This window comes from Leuresthes tenuis, unplaced genomic scaffold (genome assembly GCF_036924035.1).
Source record: "Leuresthes tenuis unplaced genomic scaffold, fLeuTen1.0.hap1 SCAF_10, whole genome shotgun sequence".
NCBI lineage: Eukaryota > Metazoa > Chordata > Actinopteri > Atheriniformes > Atherinopsidae > Leuresthes > Leuresthes tenuis.
Window position 1 is genome coordinate 20,187,281 of NW_027325364.1, and position 25,746 is coordinate 20,213,026.

General features: G+C 42.0%; 1 protein-coding gene across 5 annotated transcripts in view; it reads left to right on the forward strand.

Moving 5' to 3' along the window:
• Positions 1 to 23,274, forward strand: part of triob (trio Rho guanine nucleotide exchange factor b) — a 99,875-nt gene extending 76,601 nt beyond the window's left edge. For 2 of the 5 annotated variants that reach the window (XM_072394646.1, XM_072394648.1), the window contains 25 exons: positions 1,111 to 1,363; positions 9,149 to 9,435; positions 9,543 to 9,713; positions 11,186 to 11,281; positions 11,666 to 11,814; positions 11,960 to 12,026; positions 12,140 to 12,243; positions 12,379 to 12,448; positions 12,575 to 12,664; positions 12,760 to 12,852; positions 12,971 to 13,021; positions 13,193 to 13,270; positions 13,486 to 13,677; positions 13,837 to 14,014; positions 14,215 to 15,104; positions 16,024 to 16,277; positions 16,406 to 16,535; positions 16,628 to 16,655; positions 16,800 to 16,962; positions 17,066 to 17,187; positions 17,287 to 17,365; positions 18,216 to 18,416; positions 18,510 to 18,648; positions 18,887 to 19,073; positions 20,384 to 23,274. In XM_072394646.1, the coding sequence (XP_072250747.1) occupies positions 1,111 to 1,363; positions 9,149 to 9,435; positions 9,543 to 9,713; positions 11,186 to 11,281; positions 11,666 to 11,814; positions 11,960 to 12,026; positions 12,140 to 12,243; positions 12,379 to 12,448; positions 12,575 to 12,664; positions 12,760 to 12,852; positions 12,971 to 13,021; positions 13,193 to 13,270; positions 13,486 to 13,677; positions 13,837 to 14,014; positions 14,215 to 15,104; positions 16,024 to 16,277; positions 16,406 to 16,535; positions 16,628 to 16,655; positions 16,800 to 16,962; positions 17,066 to 17,187; positions 17,287 to 17,365; positions 18,216 to 18,416; positions 18,510 to 18,648; positions 18,887 to 19,073; positions 20,384 to 20,811 (4,500 nt within the window). In that variant the 3' untranslated portion in view covers positions 20,812 to 23,274. Of the gene's footprint in view, positions 1 to 1,110; positions 1,364 to 9,148; positions 9,436 to 9,542; positions 9,714 to 11,185; positions 11,282 to 11,665; positions 11,815 to 11,959; positions 12,027 to 12,139; positions 12,244 to 12,378; positions 12,449 to 12,574; positions 12,665 to 12,759; positions 12,853 to 12,970; positions 13,022 to 13,192; positions 13,271 to 13,485; positions 13,678 to 13,836; positions 14,015 to 14,214; positions 15,105 to 16,023; positions 16,278 to 16,405; positions 16,536 to 16,627; positions 16,656 to 16,799; positions 16,963 to 17,065; positions 17,188 to 17,286; positions 17,366 to 18,215; positions 18,417 to 18,509; positions 18,649 to 18,886; positions 19,074 to 20,383 lie in introns of those variants that run through there. The other 3 variants (XM_072394647.1, XM_072394650.1, XM_072394649.1) reach the window with 3 other exon arrangements.
• The last annotated feature ends 2,472 nt before the right edge of the window (positions 23,275 to 25,746 follow it).

A 25,746-nucleotide genomic window follows, 5' to 3' on the forward strand; every position in this document is an offset into this window, starting at 1 on the left:
TTTATGTAAAAATGACTAATTTCATCTTGTCATCTTGTTGTCTAATTCTGCTGTTCTTTCTATGGATACTCAGGTGATTAGGGTCAGATCATCAGTGACGTTGTGTTCCGTTGTGCTAGAATGAGTCACTAATCATAACTGCGTGTAAACTTTCACTTTACAGTGTTGCTTGAGTAACTGTGCTGTAAGTAAAGGATGTTTTGTGTTGGAAAATTGGCTTTTTGTTCTCCGTAGTTCCATTACGTATTGCCAGATGAAATTTTGCTGCAGGATCACGCTTGTCCGCATCAATCTATGGCGCTAGCTACTTTGTGTTTGCGGCAAGATCTTTAAAACATGGAATTATAATCCAAATCCAGATTATGAGTGTATTTCAAATGAATGATCTGTTATGGGGATCAGACAACAATTGTGTTGTCCTGTGCACTGGTAATGAGTCCTTTACCTATGCACAATAGCTACTATAGTTCTCTTATTTAGTTGTTCGATCCTAAATAGAACCTGTATTGTTTATGTGGCCATAGGGAGCGATTAAAAGAATCCTCTCAGTAAAGGGGTTGTGCTGATAAAAAAAAAATAAAAAAAATTGAAATTTAAAATTAAATAAATAAAAAGGCTGTCGCTGAGGGGGAGGAGATGGACAAAGACAATAAATAATGTTTTTGCTATATTTTTTTGGCTTTTACTTTTGTTGACCAGTCATTTCGGGCCCTTTTGACCGGGAGGAGTGAGAGGTTGACGGTTCAGCAGGTTGGGGTATAGTCCAGGAAATCTCTCTGTTTCTCACACCGGGAATTATCAACTTAAATAGAAAAGAGTTGTTCTCTCTCTCTGAGGCTTTAAAGTAATTGCAGAGCTGTGATTAAAGGTTGTTTTAGTGAGAAATAACAGTCGTTTACGTTTGTATTCAGCAGGTTTTCAGAATCTAATGCTTCTGCTGGATACTGCGCAAACCTGCAAAGTCCTGTTAAATCATATTTGCATCTACATACTGATTACATTCTCATTTTGAGTGACTACATACTGCGGCCACTTCTTCTAATCGATGGAGGCTGTTCTCTTCAAATAAAATAGTGCCATTTTCAATAATCTTTTGTTTGTTTTTTCCAGCTCTCTGGAGGATGTGAGCTGACGGTGGTGATCCATGACTTTGTGGCCAGCAACGGTGGTAGCAATGGGGAGCTGACTGTGCGCAGAGGCCAGACCGTGGAGGTTCTGGAGCGACTCCACGACAAACCAGACTGGTGCTTGGTCCGGACTACAGACCGCTCCCCTGCCCAGGAGGGCATCGTGCCCTGCTCCATGCTCTGTATCGCTCATTCCCGATCTTCCATGGAGATGGAGGGGCTCTTTAACCACAAAGGTAGATGCAAAATTGTTGCTTAGTTTTGGATTTTTTTCACGCCCACAATAGGTGTCCTGAAACTTGAGGTGCACTTGGAAAGGTAGCACTTTTTATGAAACAGCTGCTGAAAAGGAAAGCTAATAGGATGTATTTCTTGTTTGCAAGCATCACTGGTGACCTGCAGAACTTTCACTTTGCATAAAACAGCTGCTTGGGGAAACACAAACATGTATTTTCAAGTGTTGCTACGCAACAGTGGAGAGCCTGCTTGAAACACAGCTCTCTTTTAATTATCTCTAAAATATTTCAACCTTCGACTTCCCCACACTTTTAACGACTGCATGTCTAATTACCACCAGAAACGTTAATTTGGGTTTGAACATGCAGCAGCATGCCCCATCCAGTACAACAAACATGAAATATCAGGTGGCCCGGAGGACGTGATCTCAGAATCTGCGTGCGTTGTCCTGCCCATAGGCTCTTATTATGAGGAGTTAATACCGTGGTTCCCATTTTCTGCCCCACACTGTTTGTGTTGCAGAAAGAGAAATATTGTTGAATCATGTCCTGCCACAAATTTAACTACCTCACGAACAGAAACACAGCAGGTAATTATGGGAATTTTTTTGCCCTATACAGACACACAAAATCATTGGTTTATGGCAAAATGACCTGCAGCTAAAGGATTGTTCCCTATTTAATATGGACCTTTTTAAACGATACTATATAAAATGCTTGATGACAAATGCTTCTCGATAAGTCAAGTACAAACCCAGCAGACTGGCCTATAGCTGAATAATTTGTGTTATATTTTCTTATCATTGATTGTAAAGTTACTAATGACTGAGTCTGTGACAGACTCAAAGTGATTGAAACAGTACGATTGGGCTCCAGGGTTGTGGTGTTGAACCTGAAAAATAAGGTGTGATGGAAGAATCAAATCTGATAGCTCAGATTAGCACTGCACTTAAATCTTCTCCATTATGTGAAAAATACTGTAAACTCCCAGTACAGTTGTCATACAAAGGGCAGGTAGCTGGTGGGGAATGTGCATCAGCGACTGTTTCCTTGTTCGTTCTGATGAACTGGCTGTTATTATTGATGTCAGATGACGAGTCTCTCAAACATTTGCTCCTCCTGTACTGGTCATTTCTCCTTTTTTTTGGATCAGAAAGTGATATTTTGCTCTGATATCTTTTGTTCTACAGTGTGACGTCTCACTGAATACAAAAAGCCAAGCAGATCCCTTTCATTGTGTAGTTTACAAAGTCAGCACGTAGGCCATTGTAGGCATTGGTCTTGTCCTAGATTTTAGATAATAGTGTATGCAGTTTTATTAGCATATCGAAATCCACCTGAAAGAGTAAACATAGATCGACCTTTGCCTGACACGTATAGTTCTTTGGAGCTACTGTCATGTCTTGACAGAAGCTTCTGGTTGTGCCGCTTTTCTTTTCATTTTGGAACAGTGGGTGAGAGTTGGCTTGTTTCTATGGAGATATAACATACAAATATTTTGCTCGCAGCCTCTTTCTACTCAGAATGAGATAGGTCTGCGTTGGTGCTTAAATTGTAGCATGCCTTGACTGCGCATACATGAACGCACAGTTTTGGCACCGGCTGAATGATTTACTAGAACAGCCCGGGGAGAAAGGGAGAATTTCCCAACTCCTTTTTTCAGTTCCAGCTGTGGAGTTTTTTTTTGTTTCCGTGATTCCCTGACTGCACGAAATGAGCCAGTTTGTATTGTTTATGTGGCCATAGGGAGCGATTAAAAGAATCCTCTCAGCAAAGGGGTTGTGCTGATAAAATTTTTTTTTTTAAAATTTGAAATTTAAAATTAAATAAATAAAAAGGCTGTCGCTGAGGGGGAGGAGATGGACAAAGACAATAAATAATGTTTTTGCTATATTTTTTGGCTTTTACTTTTGTTGACCAGTCATTTCGGGCCCTTTTGACCGGGAGGAGTGAGAAGTTGACGGTTCAGCAGGTTGGGGTGTAGTCCAGGAAATCTCTCTGTTTCTCACACCGGGAATTACCAGCTTAAATAGAAAAGAGTTGTTCTCTCTCTCTGAGGCTTTAAAGTAATTGCAGAGCTGTGATTAAAGGTTGTTTTAGCGAGAAATAACAGTCGTTTACGTTTGTATTCAGCAGGTTTTCAGAATCTAATGCTTCTGCTGGATACTGCGCAAACCTGCAAAGTCCTGTTAAATCATATTTGCATCTACATACTGATTACATTCTCATTTTGAGTCTAGGGATTTCCCAATTTACCAAGCGAGATGACTCTCAGTGCCACTCAGAATGAAGTGAATAATGAAGTACCCAGTTAATGACATCATTAATGATAAACAGAGTAAATGAAGGCCAGTTTCTGTGCATCTGTCCTTAGAAGAAGGGGTGTGTTTAGAGCCCAGGGAAGGCACTCGCTCTTAATCAATGGCAGCTTTGTGCATCTAGTCTGCGCATTTGTCCTAAAGTGCGCTGTGTTATTTTATTTATAATCAGCCTGTGAGCATTTTACTGTTCACTTCAGTTGGATTTCATAACCAAGTCTATATTTGGTCCAAACATACTGCACAACTTGTATGCATTCTAATGCCTGTAAAATATTCACTCGCCCACATGAACTGAGTGGGCGCTTCTACAAAGGGTAATACGGTAGATGTGCTGCCTGTTTCCAGACGTCCCTTTGGAACAGGAGAGGCACAGTGGAGGTTTGCCCAATATCCTCACAGCAGCCCACTCACGAGGGTGGGAGGCAGGGAGGAAAGGAGATACAAAGAAAGAGAGAGAAAACATCCTACTCTCTCATGCTGCATTTGACTTGTTCTTTTTCCTCTCCCTGGATTTCACACTTTCTGTCTCCGGAATGTCAGTGAGATCCTTGAGCAGCGTCATTTTTAGTGGCAACTGGAATTAATTTCCAAAGCAGTTTGGGTTTGCGTAGCATTTTAACGGCAGCTTTGATAAGTGCGGAAATGCTGTAAGGAAATATTTCTGGTTGGAACTCCAGAGGCTTAATATTTGGCTGACATGGCCCGTGGAATCGAGTCATTAGTGTCTTTAAACCCATTTTTCTCAATGGACTTATCAGGGGGAGAACACTCTGACAACTGCAAGTTCTGGCTGCTGGATCTGGGTAGGTGCCTCCATCGTGTGTAATACATGAGCAACAGTGTAATTTTGCATGTACATTTCTATTTCTATTCTTTTCTCTCTCTTTTTTGCTATAATATGCATTTGATTGGTATGTAGGGATGACACGAACAGTTCTGCTTGTTTGTGGAGAAAAAAAAAGGTGGGGATTGGGGAAAGAGAAATTATAATCCTTGATAGACTGCTCTTATTTATCATTAGGTGTTATTAGTTGTTCGCCATGTTCAGGAAGTAAAGGAAATTGGGTGATAAAATGTGCTTGCAAAAATGTGACGGAGAGTTCACCCACAAGGTATCAGATTTGATCATGAACGTCAGTACTGTGCAAGACACCAGCCAGAGTGACAGATTGTTTTGTCTTTTTGGCAGCTTCTACATGTTTGTTGGTTCTGCCGCTTCTCGGACTATATTTACAGTTCGCCCGTGGATTATGTTTGTGCCATTAGGGCTCTGAAAGTAATTTGGTGAATGGATCATTATGTAATGAGATGTTTAATCCACTCCAATCTCATTCACAAGATTATATGTTCGTAAATATCCGTCAGACAGGTGCTGCACAGATGGGCATAGGGTGATGATGTAGACCCCAGATAGAAGAGAGAAAAAATGTTTAGTTTGAACAAAGTTAATCGATTTCTGATTGTTTCACAGGTATCTTCTGTCTGCAGTCTTATAGAGCATAGGAAAAAGAGAAGTCAAATGAATATTAGATACATTTTGACTGATTGTGTAGCAGGTGGTGTCTGTATCTCCACTTCTGTCAGTGCCCCCTGCCCCAAACCATACATGTTGATGGTAAACCCTCTCTTGCATTGTCCACATTTTTACAGTTCAACATGTCAAATCCCTCAGGGCTTTCCCACAACCTGCACCTCCTAATAACAGCTCACGAACCACAACAACTGATGTTAGTGCGTTTTTGCATCATTTCTCCTGGGGAAGACGAGACCACATAAACATGCAATGCCTCCCCTGGCGACACCTCTGGAATCCCAGGCATGCTTCTATGGGCATGCTTCATGCTACTGCGCAGACTTCTGGGATCACTGCAGACCACCACCACCACACACACACGCACACACACACACACACACACACTCACACACACATCACTTACTCACATGTCCAAGAAACAAAAAGTTGTTAACCTCGCATGCTCTTTGCAGCAACGTGAATGAACGGAGACTGAATTCCGCTTTAGTTTCTGTAGCTTGCAGGTAAATACGTAAACATCTGCGTACATGCTGGAGAACATCTGTTTGGCTCTTGCTCGGTCTCTTAATGAGTGAAACTCGCAAGATGATATCATCTGTTTGCATTTGAGCGCAGACCACTGACAAACACATTTTACCAGAGTGGTGGAGAAACTAGAAGATGGAAGTTTTAATGTGATATGTGTGTTTTAATGTGATATGTGTGTTTTAATGTGATATGTGTGTTTTAATGACGTGCTGTTACAAGTATATGCATGCGTGTACACTTATTCTAAGTTCACAACAATAATGCTACATGCAGATATGCAAGTGAACAATATGACTCTAAAAATCATCGCACTTCCATTAGTAGGACGTTACTGATGAGTCTGCTGGTGAATTAATCTGGAAGCAAACCTTTGTTTGGAAACTGCTCCGGGGAGAGGGAAAGCACTTTACTAATGGAATCAGGACAATCATTTTAGCAAAGATTGAGAAGCGTATTAAAGCATGTTTTAAAGCTGTGTCAGGGAAACACTGACTGCTCAAAACAGGATATTTTTTTTTGAGAAAGATGGCTCAGATGAGAGGGGGACTTTTAAGGTTTCGGCTACCTCAGATGCGTAGGAAACATGGGCATAAATTCTGCTGCAAGGATTGAGCAACTTTGACTGAATGGAAATCAATTTAAACGTTAGCCCAGCACCCAAAAATCTAAACACTGTAATAGCTGAACATCGACAAATGGAATAACCCATGAATAATCAACAAAAGAAAGGCACTCTGCAGGGTAAAAGACTAAGATCATGTGCTCTGTTCATGTGTCTCTCGACTAATTTCCCACCAAGGAGGAATGTGTCAAGGCTGCTGACCCCATGTTCCACCCATTTACACCCTTGTTCAGGCAGCCTCATCAGTTAGAGCATGTAGATGCTACTGAATGCTTGTCCAGTCATGAAACATGTCGTACAAGTCATGGAATTTCTCTGTCATATGTTTTTTAACCAAAGGCACAGTGGTTAATACCGAAGCCTATGTTTTACATTCATCAGCAATTAGATTGCAATAAATAACCAGCAGAGGTCATTCTCTGCAGGGACATTTTAACTCTTCTCTTTGTCCCTCAGAAACTTGATTTATTGAGAGAAGTTCAAAACTCGATCAGTCACAGAAGAGTAATATGATAGAAGTGTGATTTTTGGAGTCACCTAAATGACCATACAGGGTTCACAGAAGAAATATTTGCAAACTATGGATGCTCTTTTTATACAAACACATACCATTCAACATTTTTTATAAATGGGGCTGAACATGATGCATACAAGCAGGTGTGTGCTGTAGGTCCTCAGCTTTGTGCGACAGTTAAAACAGGAAGGGGGAAGTAAAACGGCAGATAAAGTGCATCGGAGAAGAACAGCCGTCTGATCCTTAAGTGTCCACATACAGGTATTTACCTTAAACTATTTAGCATTTTAAGCACTCATTCGCAAAGAGTTTAACAATCCTCTGCGATAAATTTGATTATTCCGAGTCATCAGAATTCCAGCCATAAATAGGATCCATGTGTACAGTTGTGACTGGTTTTGCATTTGTTGCGTCATTTGGGCGATGTAACCTCATGGAAGCAGATTTTTTTCAAAACATAATCATCTCTTCAAAGAAACCACAACAAAACAAAAGAAAGAAAGAAATACTTTGCAGGTGATTTGATGACACATCCAACTATCAGTGTTACCCTAATCTTCAACAAATCGCATCGACAAAGCGCTACATGTCATCACACCTAAAACCAACATGGAGCTGCAAGCATGCGGCTCTTAATCGTCCAAGTTTCTGTGTTTTGACCACAAACACATAGCTAGGAGCCTGCCTCACAGTTAAGGGGAGATGTTGAAACAGTGTCTGGTTGGAGGCAGTTACATCACACAGCTTCACTGAGATCTATTCTCAACACTGAGGTTGTATAAACACGCTGAGCCAACAAAAGGGATGATCTTCCATTGGTTTGCCCTCAGGCAAGACAAATTTGCCTTCTTCATTCCCTTTCACCCTTGAATAGATCCTTTGGGTGGGATGTATAGATTTGCATAGCAGCCCGAGTTTCCTCATCCCTGTGAACTGCAGAATGTTACCGGAATACCGTTGACCTGAATTTTGGCCGGTAAAAATCCTAAATTGGCAGCTAAAGTATTTTAGAATCATTAGAAGATTCTGGCTTTCTCTCAGTATGGTTTGGGCTTTCTCAAAGGGAGATGGTGGGAGCTGTCTCACAGGACCCTTTACGCTGCCTGGTGTGCTTGTTATTCTGGGAACTTTACATTTTCACTTGCATGCGCTGTGAGAACACATGCTTCTTATAATCAGACAGCAGTAAAAAATCTTCCAGAGGCTGAATGACTGGCACGCATGGTCACATGCAGATGCTTTTATTCAGGCTGTGTGAAAGTGTCCTGTGAGAGAAAGCAGAATCTCCACACCTGCCATGTATAAGAGTCGTTCAGCTGAGTCACATGCTGTAATCTTTAGCAGCTGCATCTGTTTAACACTTGAAAAAGATAAATTATGGAAATGCCAGAGCTTGAGTTGCTGAAACCTTGTGGTCCTTAATCAAACTCCTGCAAAGCGTCATAAAATATACATGTTTTTGTTTATTATTGCAATTTAAATCAGTTTAAAGAAAAAGAATAAACAACTGACGTAATTTTGTTGAAAAGCAGTAAAAAGGTTTCGTCGAATGAGTATAAAAGGATACGTTTAAAACTTGGCATCATGTTGCATGGTGTGAAAAAAATCAAGCCTTACGTCCAAAGAGTAACTCGGATAACTTGCTGAGCCAAATGGGATTTTTAGTTACTCCCATCAGCAGCTTTTTTGCTGGTGATTTAAAAAAGGCTGTAAAATTGAAGATTGAAATGTTGGAAAAAGGCAGTTAAGATCAAGGGCTTATGGGAGGAAGAAGAGAAGGAGTAAAGGCACAGAGACAGGTGAGAAAGGCAGGTGAATGCATCTTTGAAGTATGCAGACTAAAGCCTCTAGCACCCCTTTATCCTATATTGTGTTTTCATCCCTCCATTTCTAGTCGAAGAAGAGCCGCCCTCCTACAGATTCCCCAAGGAACTGTCATTGCTATGTGGAGGAGGCCTGCCTGCCTACTGAACATCACACACTAATATCCATCATATATTGACTTTTTTCTATTTTTTGTGATACTTGGAAGAGTCAGTTGTGGTAAATTACACAATTGACAAAGTTGCTTTATCGACTAAGATATTCGGATGATAATTAACAAACTTGTCAATCGATGCTTGAACAATTAAATATCGGTGTCTTGTGGGTTTATTTTAGTTGAGATAACATTTTGTGGTCTACATTTTTATCGCTGATTGTTCCTCTTCAGTCTTATTAAATTGATTACTGACCTCTTTCTCTCCTCTCTACTCCTCTCATTTAGACACCTTGTCTGTATCCAGCAACGACGCCCTGCAGCCAGGCTCCAGCCAAACCCTCGGTCCGCACAGCTCGCCAGGCCCCAAACGTCCTGGGAACACTTTGAGGAAGTGGCTGACAAGCCCAGTGCGGCGGCTAAGCTCCGGTAAAGCTGATGGCCATGTCAAGAAGCTCGCACACAAGCACAAGAAGAACCGTGACGGCACAAGGAAGAACATGGACACGATACCCGGCTCGCAGAAGGACTCCGACGACAGCGCTGCCACGCCGCAGGACGAGACCCTGGAAGAAGTAAGACTAGATTCTGTGAAACTGTGGCAAAACCTGTGAGAACGTGGAGACCCAGTTTAGATTGTGATGCACTTTTTAAAAAATCGCCACTCCTCCTTCCTATCTAGCGTATGCGTAATGAAGGGCTGAGCAGTGGTACCCTGTCCAAGTCTTCCTCATCGGGCATGCAGAGCTGCGGCGAGGAGGAAGGAGAGGAGGGGGCCGACGCCGTCCCTCTGCCTCCCCCAATGGCCATCCAGCAGCACAGCCTGCTGCAGCCTGACTCCCAGGATGACAAGGTGGGCCACAGAAAACTCAACCCCAAAGCCAAGATGACAAATTCTGTGTTTATTTTGACCACATTTCAAATTACGTTACCAGCAACATGATGAGTCATAGATGCAGATGTTTTATGCATGAGGTGGAGAGAAGATAAAATAGGTAGTATTGTGTTTAGCTCATCCAAAGACGAAACATATTTCCTTCAGAATTCCCCACTTCTTCAAATCAAATCCACATTTTTCACATTTAGGGAGCCAGATTTCTTTTGGGTTCTGTAGGGACATCTGGTAATGTGACTTTCCATCAACTCAGAGCTTACAATCACATGACTAAACCTTTATTTTGCACTAATAACTTTTCTTTTTTTTCTCTTATTTTCTTAATGGTTGCATGTTTCCTCCCTCAGCATTATGTTGATTTTTGTTCTGCCTCTCTTTTGTCCCAGTTTCCTTATCTCTCCATGTAAATACACTTAATCATCTCCATCGAATCCTTCTTTATTACCTCCCCCTGTCTTTTTTTTTGTGTCTAACGAATTATCATTCCCTTGGAATCTTATTGTTTTACTGTTGCTGAAGTGAATACTCCATTCTCAGGTTTCTGCAGTAGTGAGTTGTTTATGTGACTAAATGGTCATGTTCACAGAATCCCTTTTAATCTTTCCCTGCCATTGTGCTGCAGACTAAGCTCTGTTGCTGAGGCACATTTTCTGTCCAATGGAGTATCAAGCAACACTGTTTGCTAGAGTGCATTTGAGTTTTATGACCAATCACGGTGCGTGTGCTTAATTAAGAGCCCTCCACTCCTATACTTTGCTCCTAACCTCGACCCACATCATAACCCCTGTTTCCCTAAGACCAGCCTGTGATTGGCTCCAACTTGGCCTACAATTAACCATTTCATTAGGAAGATCACACGCACCAAGTCCTTTTTTGGACATGTGGAATATCGAGGTCCATACACAACAATGGTGAGCCTGATCACAACTGAGAATGTACAGTTGCATGCAGATGTAAAATATAACACATTTCTCCATCATTTGATGCAAGATTACGCAAGTTTTTCTTTTTTTTTTAAAGATATGTTAAACGTTTACTGCACAAAATAACAGAAAAGGGAAAGGGCCCAAAAAAAGTCTGGGTGTCCTGCATGGTCAGGACTTAGTAAAACCCCTTTGGCACACATCTTAGCTTGTAGATGTGTAGCTTGCAAAGTGTTTTCTGAGGGATCCTTCTAGTTCTCTGAGATCATCGGGCTGTATCTACGCGGTCTATTCATACATTTACCTTTTCACTTTTGCGTTGGTCAGGTTACAGCAACTCTTCTACTGTAATTACTAGAAGAGACATTTTGACCAGGAACCCCAAACTTTTGCCTGCCTCTGTATGATTCCTGTGTGCATGCAGCATGCCAGCTTTTCCATAAGTCAGGGCTGGTATATTAAACCTCAAATTTTCTCTATTTCCCCCATTGTCGCTGTGTCTTTCAGTCTGCGTCTCGCCTGTCCGCTCGTCCCAGTAGTTCAGAGACACCTAGCGCTGCAGAACTGGTCAGTGCCATCGAAGAGCTGGTGAAGAGCAAGATGGTGAGTTAAAAGTCATGAACAACACCCACAAGTACTTGCAAATGTGCCACACTTGAACACAAAACAATTCTGATCGATGAGCATGCAAGCACACACACGCACACGTTTTCTCTGGTGTTGGTGACAGAGAATGGCATCCTAGCCTACTTGTCATCTGTCAGGACTCTGACTAACGATGCCAGCTGTCCTCTGTTCCAACAAACAGGATTGAGCTCTGGCAAATATCCCCAACACACTCATGCCCGCTGGGCCACATGCAGTACATGCTTCATTTTGGTGAAAGTAAAGAAATGACACCGTGAGTTTGTTTGAACCTCTTTCCACCCCTTTTCGCTCCTCTTCTCTCTTTCACCTCCCCTTGCCTCTGCACTCCTCGTTTGTCAGTCACTGGAGGACCGTCCCAGTTCTTTATCGGTGGAGCAGGGCGACAGCAGCTCCCCATCTCTCAACCCTTCTGACAACTCACTCCTCTCCTCCTCCTCACCCATCGACGAGATGGACGAGCGCAAATCTGGCTTTTTCAAGAGAAGGCAGTGAGTTGAAAGCCTTGTGTCTTGTTAGCTTTTTGATAAACAAAATCTGCTCGTGTCGAGTTTTTGTATGAAACATTGCTTTTGTTCACCACGGCCGAGCATTACAGTTGTCTTGGACAGTGGTAATGTCTGTTTTCTGTCTCAGCTATGTGCTCCTGGAGCTGGTGGAGACTGAGAGAGACTATGTCAGAGACCTGGGATCTGTGGTGGAGGTAAAAATAAAATAGAAATAAATAGATAAATAAGATCAAGCCAGGTGCAAAGTTTTTTGGTCAGTTTTTTTTTTCTGTAGGTTTTACAGATTAGCTAACTTTCCTGCTTTTAGGGCTACATGAGCAGGATGAAAGAGGAAGGCGTTCCAGATGACATGAGAGGAAAAGATAAGATCGTCTTTGGAAACATCCATCAGATCTATGACTGGCACAAAGAGTAAGCCAACAACTTTCTTCATCTGACATATTCTCCATGTTCTACTTTAAAAGATGTTTTTAGAGCTTCAATATCTGCCCCAGTATTAACAGAATAATATCATGTTTAGTTTAAGCTCTCTTAATCTCTCAACAGTCTTTTCCTGGGAGAGCTTGAAAAGTGTTTGGAGGATCCTGACAGGCTGGCTCCTTTATTTGTCAAACAGGTAGGAACTGTTAGCTTTCTATATTTTCCACTTCCTTTTGTTTCTTATTTATACTTTTTTTTTAGTATGCAGGGTTTTTGTTAGCGTTGGACTGTAAAATGCCTAATGCTTTCTGCCTGCTTACAGGAGCGGAGGCTGCACATGTATATCGTGTACTGCCAGAACAAGCCTAAATCTGAGCACATTGTGTCAGAGTATATTGACACTTACTTCGAAGTAAGTTTAATTATTTCATACTTCCAAACAGTAATTTAGTATTCTCCAGTTGATTATTATTCCACAAAACTTACATGTTTTCTGTTCTTCATCAGGACCTTAAGCAGAGGTTGGGACACAGACTGCAGATCACTGATCTGCTCATCAAACCAGTCCAACGCATCATGAAATACCAGCTACTACTGAAGGTAAATGCTGTTTGTTACTTTGCAGGCTGCATTCAGGAACTCTTCGTGTTGAAGAAATAGTATTAAACAGCATATAGAACACAAATCTATACATTTAACTTGATCTATATCCTATCAGGATCTTCTCAAAGTTTCTAAGAAGGCAGGAGTGGATACGACAGAGCTGGAGGTACAGTAAGACAAACCGTTCAGGCCTCAACACAAAAATAATCCTGATAATCTCTCTGATAATGAGTACAAACTTATGACTGTTAACTATCTTAAATAGGTTATAATTCCTGTGTGATTTTCAACAAATCACTTTGTCTTAAAGTTTGTTTTCTCTCATGTCGTAACCTAGAAAGCCGTGGAAGTGATGTGTGTGGTCCCCAAGCGCTGCAATGACATGATGAATGTTGGGCGCCTTCAAGGCTTTGATGTAAGTCTGCTTCTCATACGCTCTGGGTCATTTGCATCTCTCTAAATATAGAATTACTGTAAAGTTGTAGCTGGGAGAAATTGATTTAAAGTGTTAGTCAACTGCCACTAGGTGTCAGTGTGTCCCCAATGTTTAAATAAAGAGGCCACGTGGGTTGTTTGTTCGATGCAAGAGGTTATTCATTCTCTCTAACGACGTCTGCATTTTATTCTCAGGGTAAAATTGTAGCTCAGGGCAGATTGCTCCTCCAAGACACCTTCATGGTTTCAGACCAAGACGGAGGCCTCCTGTCTAGGATGAAAGAAAGGAGGGTGTTTCTGTTTGAGCAGATAGTTATTTTCAGCGAGCCCCTGGACAAAAAGAAAGGCTTTTCTACTCCTGGCTACCTCTTCAAGAATAGCATCAAGGTGAGTGCAGCTCAATAAAATCACTGAAAGGTACTAACAGAATCAAATCTAAGCCTTGTCCAACTGCCAATGTTATACTAGCACAAATGGATTCATCCTCCAGATTCTTTTTACAAATTCTGCTCTTGACTGCTCTTCCTCTGTTCTTCATTTCGTCAGGTGAGCTGGTTGGGACTGGAGGAGAATCCAGATGACCCCTGCAAGTTCATTCTGACCTCCAGGTCCTCTAGTGGTAACCTGGAGAGGTACACCCTCCATTCACCAAGCCCTGGAGTCAGTCAAGTCTGGGTCCATCAGGTCAGCCAGATACTGGAGAACCAGCGCAATTTCCTCAATGGTAAGATATTGCTGTGCACACAAAATGACAAATTTGTACAGAAATTAAGTTGGATTAAGTCCCATAGTGTATTCATTTAATTGTTTTTAGCCTAGTGGAAGTGAGTGGTTTAGTTTTCTACAAGGTTTTAATATCTCCAAGTCCATTTCAACATAAATGCAGTTTATATGAGGGAAATGTCCCTTGTTCTGCGCCCGCAGCTCTGACATCACCCATAGAGTACCAGAGGAACCATGTTGGTGGAGGAGGACCGAGCGGACCACCCAGCAGTAGCAGCAGCACAGGAGGCCTCCCAGGAGGCAGCAGCACCAACAGTACCTCCAGCATGGGAGGAGGAGGGGGAGGTGGCGGTGGAGGCTCTGGAGGATCAGGGGGCAACTCCTCCCTATGCGGCCCTCGCTCCCGACCCTCCCGAATCCCACAGCCATCCTCACGCCTCCCCCAGCCTGTTCACCACCACCACCCCCCGGGCCCCGAGGGGCCCGACAGATCAGCAGGTATGTGGTCACCCTGCCGCCCACAGTCCCCTCAGTCCCTCCCATCTAATCTCTATTCAGACAGCACAGCAAATGGAGAGCTTGTGGCCTCGGAGGTCCCTAAGATGAGGATGCTGGATGGTCCTCACGGCAGTAACTGTAATAACAGTAACAGGCCATCAGGTAATAAGGACGTTAGTATCAGACAGGCTCTGGGAAGCTGCGAAGAGACACAGAAGCATCAAACAGCTGTACCACAAATGTCAGTGGCTCCTTTGAATTTTCCTCTTAAAAGCTCTCGAGTCGGGACAGTTTCCCCCCTGATTTCACCTCAGACCCCGGGGGGAGGAAAGGAGTCATTCATGCCTTCGAGCCCTGCACATAAAGGGAACCCTTTCTGGGCTATGGTTCCACCCATGCCTCCCTCTCCTGCCAGCAGGCCTGGTTCCTTCTCCTTCCCCGGTGACAGTAGTGGTGGAGGGGACTCTCTGGGCAGAGGAAGTCACGGGACACCCTCTCACCACCGCCACTCCAGCCACAGTAAAGACATAGACCGCATGAGCACCTGCTCCTCCACCAGCGAGCAGTCCATAAACTCCACCCAGAGCAACGGGGTAAGATGCCAAGTCGAGGCCTGGGCTTCAGCGAGCCCTCCAGCTTCTCACTAGTCACTAACCCCTCCCTCACTGACTGGCTGGCTGTCAGTCACTCAGCCGCTGGCTCTAAGAATGGCTTGTACATGCAACGACTACTACTGCTGAAACACTGATTGACTGAAGATTAACGGCTATCTGCGTGCACTAACTTCACCGACAGTGTGTGAGGGAGAATTTTCCGGCTCTCTCAGCGTGTACTAACAGAGCGGATCTGACTCACAGAGCACCTGTTGTATCTGCTTTTCAAGACGCTCTCTCTGCACTTCAGTATGCGTTTTGCTTTTCCACTGTAACTGACGAACACTAATCAAGTGGTTTTAAAAAACACCATTAATCTTTTCCCGTCATTCTTCTGTCTGAATATTCTCCAGTGAGAATCACTCATTACTGAGCTGTGGGATAGCTTCATCTCAACGTTGCAGTATGTCCGCACCGACTTCTGTTTTGCTTCATGTCTTGTTTCTCTGAAAGTCTCTTCTATTTTTCCTCTTTGATATTTCCCCAAAGAAAAAGTATTTCGGCATCTTTGACCTGAGGATCAAATCTTATGCAATGGCACGCAAAACAACATTTTGAAATATGAACAATTACTCTTCTTACATCTGCAAGATAAAAAAAAACCTGAGACCTTTGGTGTCCGTTACGCCTCCATTACTGCATGCTTAAAACTAGCAAGATCATATGTGTAACTGTTTCCATCAATCGAATCATAGATTTGATTGGTGTGTTGAGCCAGCACTCTGGTACTTCCCTTTCATGAACGTATGCTCTCTTGTTTGGTTTTTGTGTGTTTGATGGGTCTGTTTCTGTGTGGGTGCAAGGTGCCATCATTGTGCTCCGTGTTGCGTGTCTCAAGTTTAACGATCTTCTTCTCCAGCAGAGTGAAAGCAGTAGCAGCAGCAGCGTGTCCACCATGTTGGTGACCCAGGACTATGTGGCAGTGAAGGAGGATGAGATCAGTGTGGCGCAAGGTGAGGTGGTCCAGATGCTTGCCAGCAACCAGCAGAACATGTTCCTGGTGTACCGGGCCGCCAATGAGCACTGCCCTGCCGCTGAGGGTTGGATCCCTGGCTTTGTGTTAGGACATACCTCATCCTCCATCACACCCGAGCTCCCTGAAGGAACCATCAAGTAAGGGGAAGAAGAAAGGCCTCTTTTTGGCTGACAGAAAAATTCATGACAAGCACATGCCAGCTGGGATGGTTATGCAAACAAAGTATAGATATAAAATTGAAAGTAAAACTTCTCGTTTGGCGCAGAAAATCATCATCATGGCACACGGCACTCCGTATACGCCGGAAGTCTGAGAAGAGAGACAAGGAGGGCAGGAAAATGGAGAACGGGTACCGCAAGTCTCAGGACAGCCTGGCCAACAAAGTTTCTGTCAAGGTGAGAGGTTGACGATAACATTTGCCATGTTCAAATCAGTACATTTAGGTTTGTGCTAGAAATCTAATTTTGTCCATAAACTTTCACTTCAGCTTCTGAATCCCAACTTCATCTATGACGGTAAGTCGATTTTCGGCTTCTTTTTCTTTTACAAACTTACAAATCAGCATGTTTTGACTACAAACCTTATACTTTTGCCTTTATCACTTCCCACTTGTTGTGATTTGAGATTAATGTATCATCTACTCTGTATTTTATTTCCAGCTCCTCCAGAGTTCCTCGTTCCCCTCAGCGATGCGTCATGCGAGAGCGGCGACAACGTTGCCCTCAGGTGTAAAGTGTGTGGTCGACCTCGGGCCATAGTGACTTGGCGTGGACCTGACAACATGGCTCTGAGCAACGACGAACACTACAGCATCACATACAGGTACGGGAAAAAGTCTTCACGATGTTTGATTTTTCTCTCAAAACTGCCATCATATGCACTATTTCACTGTGTCCTGTCTCCCCTTCGCTCTGTATAACTGCAGTGAGACAGGAGAGGCATCTATGCGTGTCCTGGGAGTGTCCCCAGAGGACAGTGGCGTGTACACCTGTGTAGCAACAAACATAGCCGGCACCGTCTCCTCCTCTGCCAGCCTTACAGTGTCAGGTGAGATTTGTTGTGTACTACATACCATACTTAAGTCTTTTTTGGCTGGTTGGGTTGGTAACTGACCCACCGTGAACACAAAATACTGCATTTTCTCAGGAGTCCCCGATGATGGCAGTGAAGTTTTCTGGAAAAGCAGTTTTGAGTCCTACTACACAGAGATCACTGAACTCGGAAGGTAAGGTGGCACGAGATAAAATCCACTCTTTAGTGCCAAGTCTGTAATGTGGGGCTGGCTTGGCCACATCAAAGCTAAGAAATTCTGAGGTTTGCGAATCTTTATGCCAGCTGTAAGAGATCAAGTAGAATGTTTGGATGTCAAGTAATTTCTTACATACTGCCTACTCTGTATGTTCCACTGTGAACTGTTTGAATTTGTGTTGCTTAAAGAACCAAACTGATCTGATAAATCCAAGTATGAACATCAGCCTCGGGTATTTCTGCTTGTTACTCCATGTCACAGGAAATGAGCATACAGTAGATAACCTAAGAGCACAAAACAAACTGCTTATACTCTCTCACACTTTTTCCTCGTCTGCAGTCAGACACCGTATCATTGTGAGCCATGTTTTAAACCGATCCGGGTTGTGCACCACAGGATGTACAACAGACTGCCTTGCAGGTTTACACTCCAGTCAAAAATCCTTTAGTAAGGCTTCACTGTCACTGTCTGCTCTGACTTGTTTATCTTTTTGGAGGTTACGAGGAAAAACTGTTGCATGTATTGGCTGCTTTTGACAAGTGTACTTTGGTTATGGAAGCTGCTGTGTGACATAGAAATCCACTGCAGATCTTAACGGCTCACTGACTGAGATATCCTTAAACCTAGGGGGGTCCAAACGTTATGTTTTATAAGCTTTAAAGTATTATCATGACTTTTTTTTTCCCTTTCATAATATTTCAACTTTAAGGCATCCACTGAAGGAGTGAAATGTGTCCTAGAGATCCCGGAAAACCGTGAAAAGAATTTCTGACAATGTTCAGTGCTTCATTATATTGAAGGAGTGTCTCCCACCTCTGCTCTGCAGGGGCCGGTTCTCAGTGACTAAGAGGTGTGACCAGAGAGGGAGTAAACGCACTGTTGCAGCAAAACATGTCAACAAGAAGCTGCTGCGTCGGGAACAGGTGCTGCAGGAGATCAGACTCCTCCAGACTCTGGACCATCCCAACCTGGTCAAACTACTAGACACGCATGAGACAGCCAATAGTTACGTCCTTGTACTGGAGATGTGAGTACAGTAGCTGTGATTCCCAACTGCTTTACAAATGGGAACAAATTATCCCTGTAAGTGTGAACATTTCTTATATATTTCTGTTACCAGGGCAGACCAGGGACGTTTCCTGGACTATATCGTGAGCTGGGGCAACCTGACGGAGGAGAAAGTGGCTCTATACCTCAGAGACATTCTCGAAGCTCTCCATTACCTGCACAGCTGGAGGATAGCACACCTGGATCTCAAAGTAAACAGGCATTCGTGCATCAATGTAGAGCTGAGATAACTTATTGCTAATTTATTAATTATGCGAAATTATTGCTTAAGCAGACATAGCAAAAGTTTTAAAACTGATTTTTTTTTACTTTACACTACTGGTTGTTTCAAACAGAACAGTTTGAAACAACCAGATGAATTGCCTCAGTTGGGTAATGGTGTTTAAGATGTGTCTCAAGATCTCAAATTCCCTCTCCCTGCTTCTGTAGCCTGAGAACATCGTGGTGGAACATGCATCCTCCCAGCCTTTAATCAAGCTGACAGACTTTGGTGACGCCGTTCAACTGAATCCTCCCTCCTCCTACATTCATCCTCTTTTGGGGAGCCCTGAGTTCTCTGCTCCTGAACTGGTCCTGGGTCAGCCTGCTTCACTGACGTCTGACCTCTGGAGCTTAGGTCTGTAGTAAGAAAAACGTTGCTTATTGGATTGTTTTTATGCATTCTAAAACCAGTTTAGTCATAGATCATCATATTGGTTGGTTTACTTTGGTGCTTACTGTGAAATATGATGTAGTTTAGATGATAGAGTTCCTTGGCGAGAGAGAACTGTAACGGGGCTACTTCACAAGTGTGGTTTTAGAACATGTATGGATGTTAAAAAAAAAAAAGAAAAACAGTGACTGGGTTAACATAACTGTTTAACCCAAATAGAATGATGTGTTAATACAAACCTTTGAAGTGTCTAATTACATAATATAAAGAGCAGGGATGGAAAGAGTACTGTAAAACTGTACTCTAGTAGAAGCACAGTAGGTCGTTCTAAATGTACTCTGGAAACATTAGTGTTGTCTTCTTTTAGAGGAAAGATATAGTTATAATAATGCATTATGATACAACTTACAAAATAGAGAATACCTTTATTTTAGTCAATTAAATATTTATCTATAGCCACTAAATCCCTTTTCTGGATACTTTGCTGCCTGTGACTATTAAATATAGTATGAAGATGTAAGTACTTCCCTAAATAATGATATACCAGAAAAAACACCACAGCAGGGACTGCATAAACAATCTGTACACACAAAACCCAGGTGTACCTCACACATTCTTCTACGCACACTCATTTTCAAAACCATTTAAGCTTGATATGATGATGTGGAGACTGAAAACAACGATTGCTTTTCTTATCACTAGTGATCTAATATATATTCTTATCTAATTGTGGGGGCTATGATGTACATTGCGGTCATGTGCGATGTAGGTAGAAGATCTCTGAAGATCTCTGAGATTGTTCAGATTTTCTGACCTAAGTTTGGTTCATGTGTTGCTTTAGGCTTCCAAAGGCTGCTTGAGAAAAAAAGATAACATAGCAGGCCACATCTGTACATCTCGTCTACTTTCCTGATCGTCTAGACACAAGGTTGTTTACAGAGGATGTGGTCATCTGTTGCAGAGGTTAATGGGTCTCTGCCCATAATGTTTTGTGGAAACCTTTTTCCTTTTGAACTTTTGCTTGTTTCCTTCTTTTATTCATCAGTTTTGTGCAACAATTATGCCACAACTGAAACCCCTACTGTCTGCTTTATGTAGAAGAACCATACACGCACCCACATATATGCCCAATTCTGGCTTTTTGCATACACTTCAGACATGATATGGAACTTATTACCACTGAAAGTTGTCAGCCTTCTTGTTGCCATCTTGCTGGTAAATGACCGAGTGACCGAGTGTTGATTATTTGTGTCTATGGACCGATTGATTTGCAGGGGTGGTGACCTATGTTGTTCTGAGCGGCGCCTCTCCCTTCCTGGATGAAAGTCTGGAAGAGACGTGTCTGAACATCTGTCGCCTGGATTTCAGCTTCCCAGAGGACTACTTCCAGGGTGTGAGTCCAGCTGCGAGGGACTTTGTCTGCCTGCTGCTCCAGGGTGAGCCGGAGCGACGGCCCTCTGCGGTGTCCTGCCTGCAGGAGCCGTGGCTCCAGCTTCAAGGCGTGTTAAGCAGCGATGGTGGACACCCCACCTTGAATAACACGCAGCCACCAGCTCTGCCTCCATCTCGAAGTCATTACAACACACACCTGGACACCTCCAGGCTCATCTCCTTCATCGAGCGACGGAAACACCAAAACGATGTTCGGCCTGTGGGCACCATTAAGGCCTTCCTTCACAGCCGTCTTCTCAACCACATTTGACAGAAAGGTCTCTAGGTAGTGAGGACCAGAAGGATTTCCTGCTAGTGCTGCTCTTGGTTTAGTCATTCCTCAATAAAAACCTACTGAGAGGACCACCAGCGATATGCCCTCTAAGATCCCCTTTTCCCTCACAAAGCCACAAAAGTCCTGCTGCTGCTGACTGACTGAAGAACCCTTTGACTCTTCCCCAGCCCCCCCTCTTTTACCTTGGCATATTATCTTTATGCCTGCACAACAAATTAACTTTTGGGATCTATTTGAGGTTTCCAACCTTGACTCAGCAGTTGGAAACCCAAGTTTTCTCAACAAGCCAAGGTGAGCAAGTCTCACGTTTTGGACAGTGTTAAACAAAGAAAATAGAAAAACTGTATCATAAGAATTATTTCAGGCTGCTTTAGGTTGAACACCAGAAAATGTTTTTTTGTAACGAGAGATTACTTTTTGTAAATGACACCATGTACAGTTGGGAAACAGAGAACTGTCTTTATGTAGACCTTTTGAAAAACAAAGCGTAGTCGGTATGTAGAAAGGAAAAAAAAGAGAAATCCAATGTGCGAAAAAGGTGGCACCCATCAGCAGGGTCCATGTGTTCTGGACACAGACAGAACAACCAAAACCACGTTTTCCAGACATACATCAAAACTTGCATTCTGTGCAATAGTTCTATCTTCAATCTCCCACCTGAGTTTGAAATGTGAAATCATTTCAGGTTTCGACACACACACAAGATAAAAGGGACAAAAAATAAAAAAATCAACTTGAACAGTGAATAAAGCCATTTGGCAAAAAGGAAAAAAAAAAAAAAAAGCATATTCGCAAAGCTTTCCAGATCTCTACCTGCATCCGCCTTATTTGTAAATAATGTTTTTCCTGCTTTACATATTTTCATTTTGAAGAATTTATCAGATGAACTAAAGCTATTTTGTTTGCCCAGTTTTAGTGACTTCATGCAGAAAAGGTTAGTCACCCCGTAACAGACCCTCGGTGGCTGGAATTTTCACTACCAACAAACCGCTACTAGAAATGCACTTGTATTTTGCATCAGTTCTCATGTGCAATGTTGCAGCTTTAACATGTATGCAACTATTTATGAAGACTTGTGTTGTAGCCGTATTCTTAAAAAGGCATGTATGTACCTGGTACTGCATTAGATGTCTGTATTGTGTTAACTCATTTGTATTAAGTTCAGTATTAATATCTGCAAAAACCCCAGGACAGAGGAGGGTTTTCTGAAAAAAATGTATAAAAATGTGTATCTATAAAACACAAGACACTTACGCTTTCTTTTTGTCCTTGTTATGTTGTCAGTTTCTGTTACAATACCAAAGTTGGCTGTGCTTTCTTTTCCTGCTAACCTGTGTTTTAATTTCAGATTTTCTCATGTTAAGTTATGACAGCCCACACTGAATTCAGACATATGAGTGTTTACAACGGTTCAGTGTAGCTTTTATTTATTCTTATTGTAATGAGATATTGTTTGGTGGTTTCTTGCTGGAAAAACATTTCATTCGTCTCTTTTCAAGCCGTGCACAAAGTGGTTTGCTGCGTGAGATTGGTTTTGTGATTTAGGTGCTGGTGTATGTCGCTAGATTTTGTTCTTTTTTTCTTTTTTTTAATTTCTTTTTTAGTTTGTCCGTTTTAGCATCTCGGTTTGAGATCATAAGTTTACATTTCCACCAAGCAATAGGTCTAGAAAAAAGAATTATCTTTGTGAGAATGCATTGGCGAATGCATTATATGTTTTAGAAGGCAACCAAATCTTTTACCACCAACATTTTAAGTTTAACCCCTTGATAAATGTCGGCATCAGCAGGCAAAGAGGTCTCTGCCAGTTGTTTTTATCCAGCTGCGTTGAGGTCTTTGGGTTAAGAGGCTGTGGAAATCCTCTTTTCTTTAGTGCCAGTTGAGTGTGACAACTTAAGCAGGTGGGTGAATCTAAAGGAGCGCGTTGTTTCTTGTTATATTCAGAGGTTGTGAGAGCCATCATCAGATAATCTGATTTATCATTAAATAAGTTGGAAAAAGGGTTGAGTTTAAAGATTCTTATTGGTCTGTACAGTCTTGAGTCTCGTTTTCTCTTTTTATTTATTGGTGTGGGTCGGGGTTTCCAAAAAATTGTGCTGTTGTTCACTTTATCATATTCTCTCAAAGCCCACTCATTCAAGAATCTGATCTAAGTACTATAAGTTCTTTCGGAAACCCGAACTGCTCTTGATGTAAAGCTGTACAGAGAGGGTCGGGCGGTTTGTCCGAACTTGGGATGTAAACCTCATAATTGTCATATTTTAAATACACTCACAACGAGACTGCAGCAATGTCATCTTGAATGTGTTATTCTGACTTCTTTTTACTTTTGCATGTATATTTCTTTGTACAGAAGACTGTGTTTACATGTTACTACCGTATGTGTTGTAAATAACTTATTTTGTCTCATTATTTTGCCATTAAACGTACAAGGAACAACTGGTGTTACTGAAGAGCTTTCATAGACCTACATTACACACCCACATATGAAAGTGTGGTTTGTCTTGATGAAAGGTTTGTCTTATTAATTTACTATTTCTGACAGACTTTGGGTGGAGGAAGGCGAGACTATGTATTTCTGGAATGATTAGAAAGCAAGGGAAACCCCTGAGAAGGTCAAATGTCTATTGAAATGAATAGAAACGGCAATAGCTAAACTGCCACGAGCCTGCTTTGACTGAGATTGGTTTTAATCTCAGTCCAGAATAATTTATTACATAAACACGACTTCTCAGATACTTATGTCTGAAGCCGTGTGTGATCATTTTGATCTTTCAATCAAAAACAAACAGAGCAGACAAAAGAAAAACAATGTGTATGTGTACAGTAATAATGAATCATAGCAATCCCATCAAGATCTGTATGTGCGATAGATCATAAATAGGAACCAGAGAGGGCGTGTTGCTGATCTTATCTTTTCCTGTGCAGATGCCAAAGTGCAAGGACTGTGTCACAAACACAGTTTCCCCACCTCCATAATCGACTTAAAACATTGCTCCTGCAGGTGCTCAAGCAGATAATATTTTTTTGTGTTTCGTTTTGTTTTGTTTTTTCTTACGTGCAACAGCAGTAGCAACCATTTGCATGAAACCACAGAGATTATATCTGCAATCTTTATAGACTATCTTGTGATTAAAATCTCCTGCAAGGACTATGAAGTGTGAAGGTGATGCATGCTAACGTGTTCTTTCTTCCTTTTTTGTCAGATTTCTACCCTAACTTTGGTCTTTCATAAAGTGTGACCTATGAAGGGTAACGCGTGTTTTTAAGTTGACACATTTAGCATTTAGAAGTATTACGAGCAACTAAAAACATAAATCATATACCCAGTATTGTTATTGCAAACTGAAAAAAGGCTAAATGAAAGTATTTCTTAATCAATTTTGTTCTTTAATCTGCTTTCCTTATACTGTGATACAATCCTGTCGTCATTTCCCCGTTTTAAACAACCTACCCACTGTCAGTCACCCCCTCACTTCAGTGTTAACTCATAAACAGAAATTCCTGTCTGACTCTGCCTGAAAACCGAGACGGTTAAATCACTAAGATATCCAGTTATCTGAGCCCACCTCCAATCGTGAAAGTAATTTTCTTAGAACTCGCTGATGGATGCCTAGAAAGTCGGTTTCATTTCAAAGAATAGAAAATAACACACACTCACAAAGAGACCACACATTCATAAACCTTAAGGATAATCAGTACAGATACTGTGAATGTCGAGTAGCAATAGATCACTAGATGGCACTAAAAGCCTTGTATTGTATTTTGTATTTGGCAACTTGCTGATTCCGAACACATAGAACCACCAGCAGAGCGTCACATTACATACCCCAAAAGAGTGCCACTTAGGTTGATTGTACAAATTTAGGAGAGAATCTATCGCAATTAGCGCAAACAAGCAGCAAAAAAAAATGTTGTTGACAATTGTTAGCAGTTCAGGAAATGTCTCTCCACTCCTCTGACTCTGCAGTTTCAGAAGTGTTAACATTTGCTGAAGCGAATTGAAATTGGGTTTCCGATCCATAACTAATTGCTAATTTTCCAAGAAAACATTTAACAGAAAAAGTAAGAGGTAATAAAATGTCGTCGTAACACAGCAGTGCCTTTTAAAAGCATCTGCCGTCTGCTGGACTGAAGACCTGGCATCTTTCAGAGGAGCGTTTAACTTTTACTGTAAAAAACAGTTATGGCCTGGATTATTTCTCTTTCTTTTGTTTTTAGCTGCCATTAACAATGAGGATATCCTCCAAGCTATTGATTGATTTTATCATTCATCATTTTAACTAAATGCCAAGGCTGGGATATGGCAGTCCTCCTACCTCCCAGAACAAAAGCCTCTTATGATGAGACCTCTGCGCTTTTGGTGCTCATTAAAAGAGCTGTGTTGCTGCTGTGGGATTTTCCTTGTACTTCAGCTGAGCTGATGTCATGCCCTCGCAAGCGCTCTCAGAAGGCTGTAACAGCCTTGCATATAAGTTGATGCACCTCTGAGTGTGTTTTCCCTGTCACACCTCTAATGCAGTTCGTGTAAAGTCACTCAGATTATAAACATGTGCATGTTGGCACCACCAACACACTTACAGAGTTACTGGAAGATTCCTGTGATGAAATTTGAGGACTTTGTGGTCTCTTCTTCAGCTCTTCTTCACAGCCAGTTCTTGACAAACTGGTGGTCGTTTTCAAATAAATCTTTAATTTTCTTTTAGGGATTTAGAGATCTTTTTAGATCTTACCGTGATGGCATTTCTGGGGTTTAGATAACCTCATTTGGAACCCTGTTATTCAAATTTTATAGATGTGAAGTCCATCTTTGTTTCTGTGTGTCACACTTAATCTCCTAATTCAACAGTTTACTGGCAAAAGCTTTGTATGTAGGCAGTCGGTGCATTGATACATGTACTGGAAACTGAA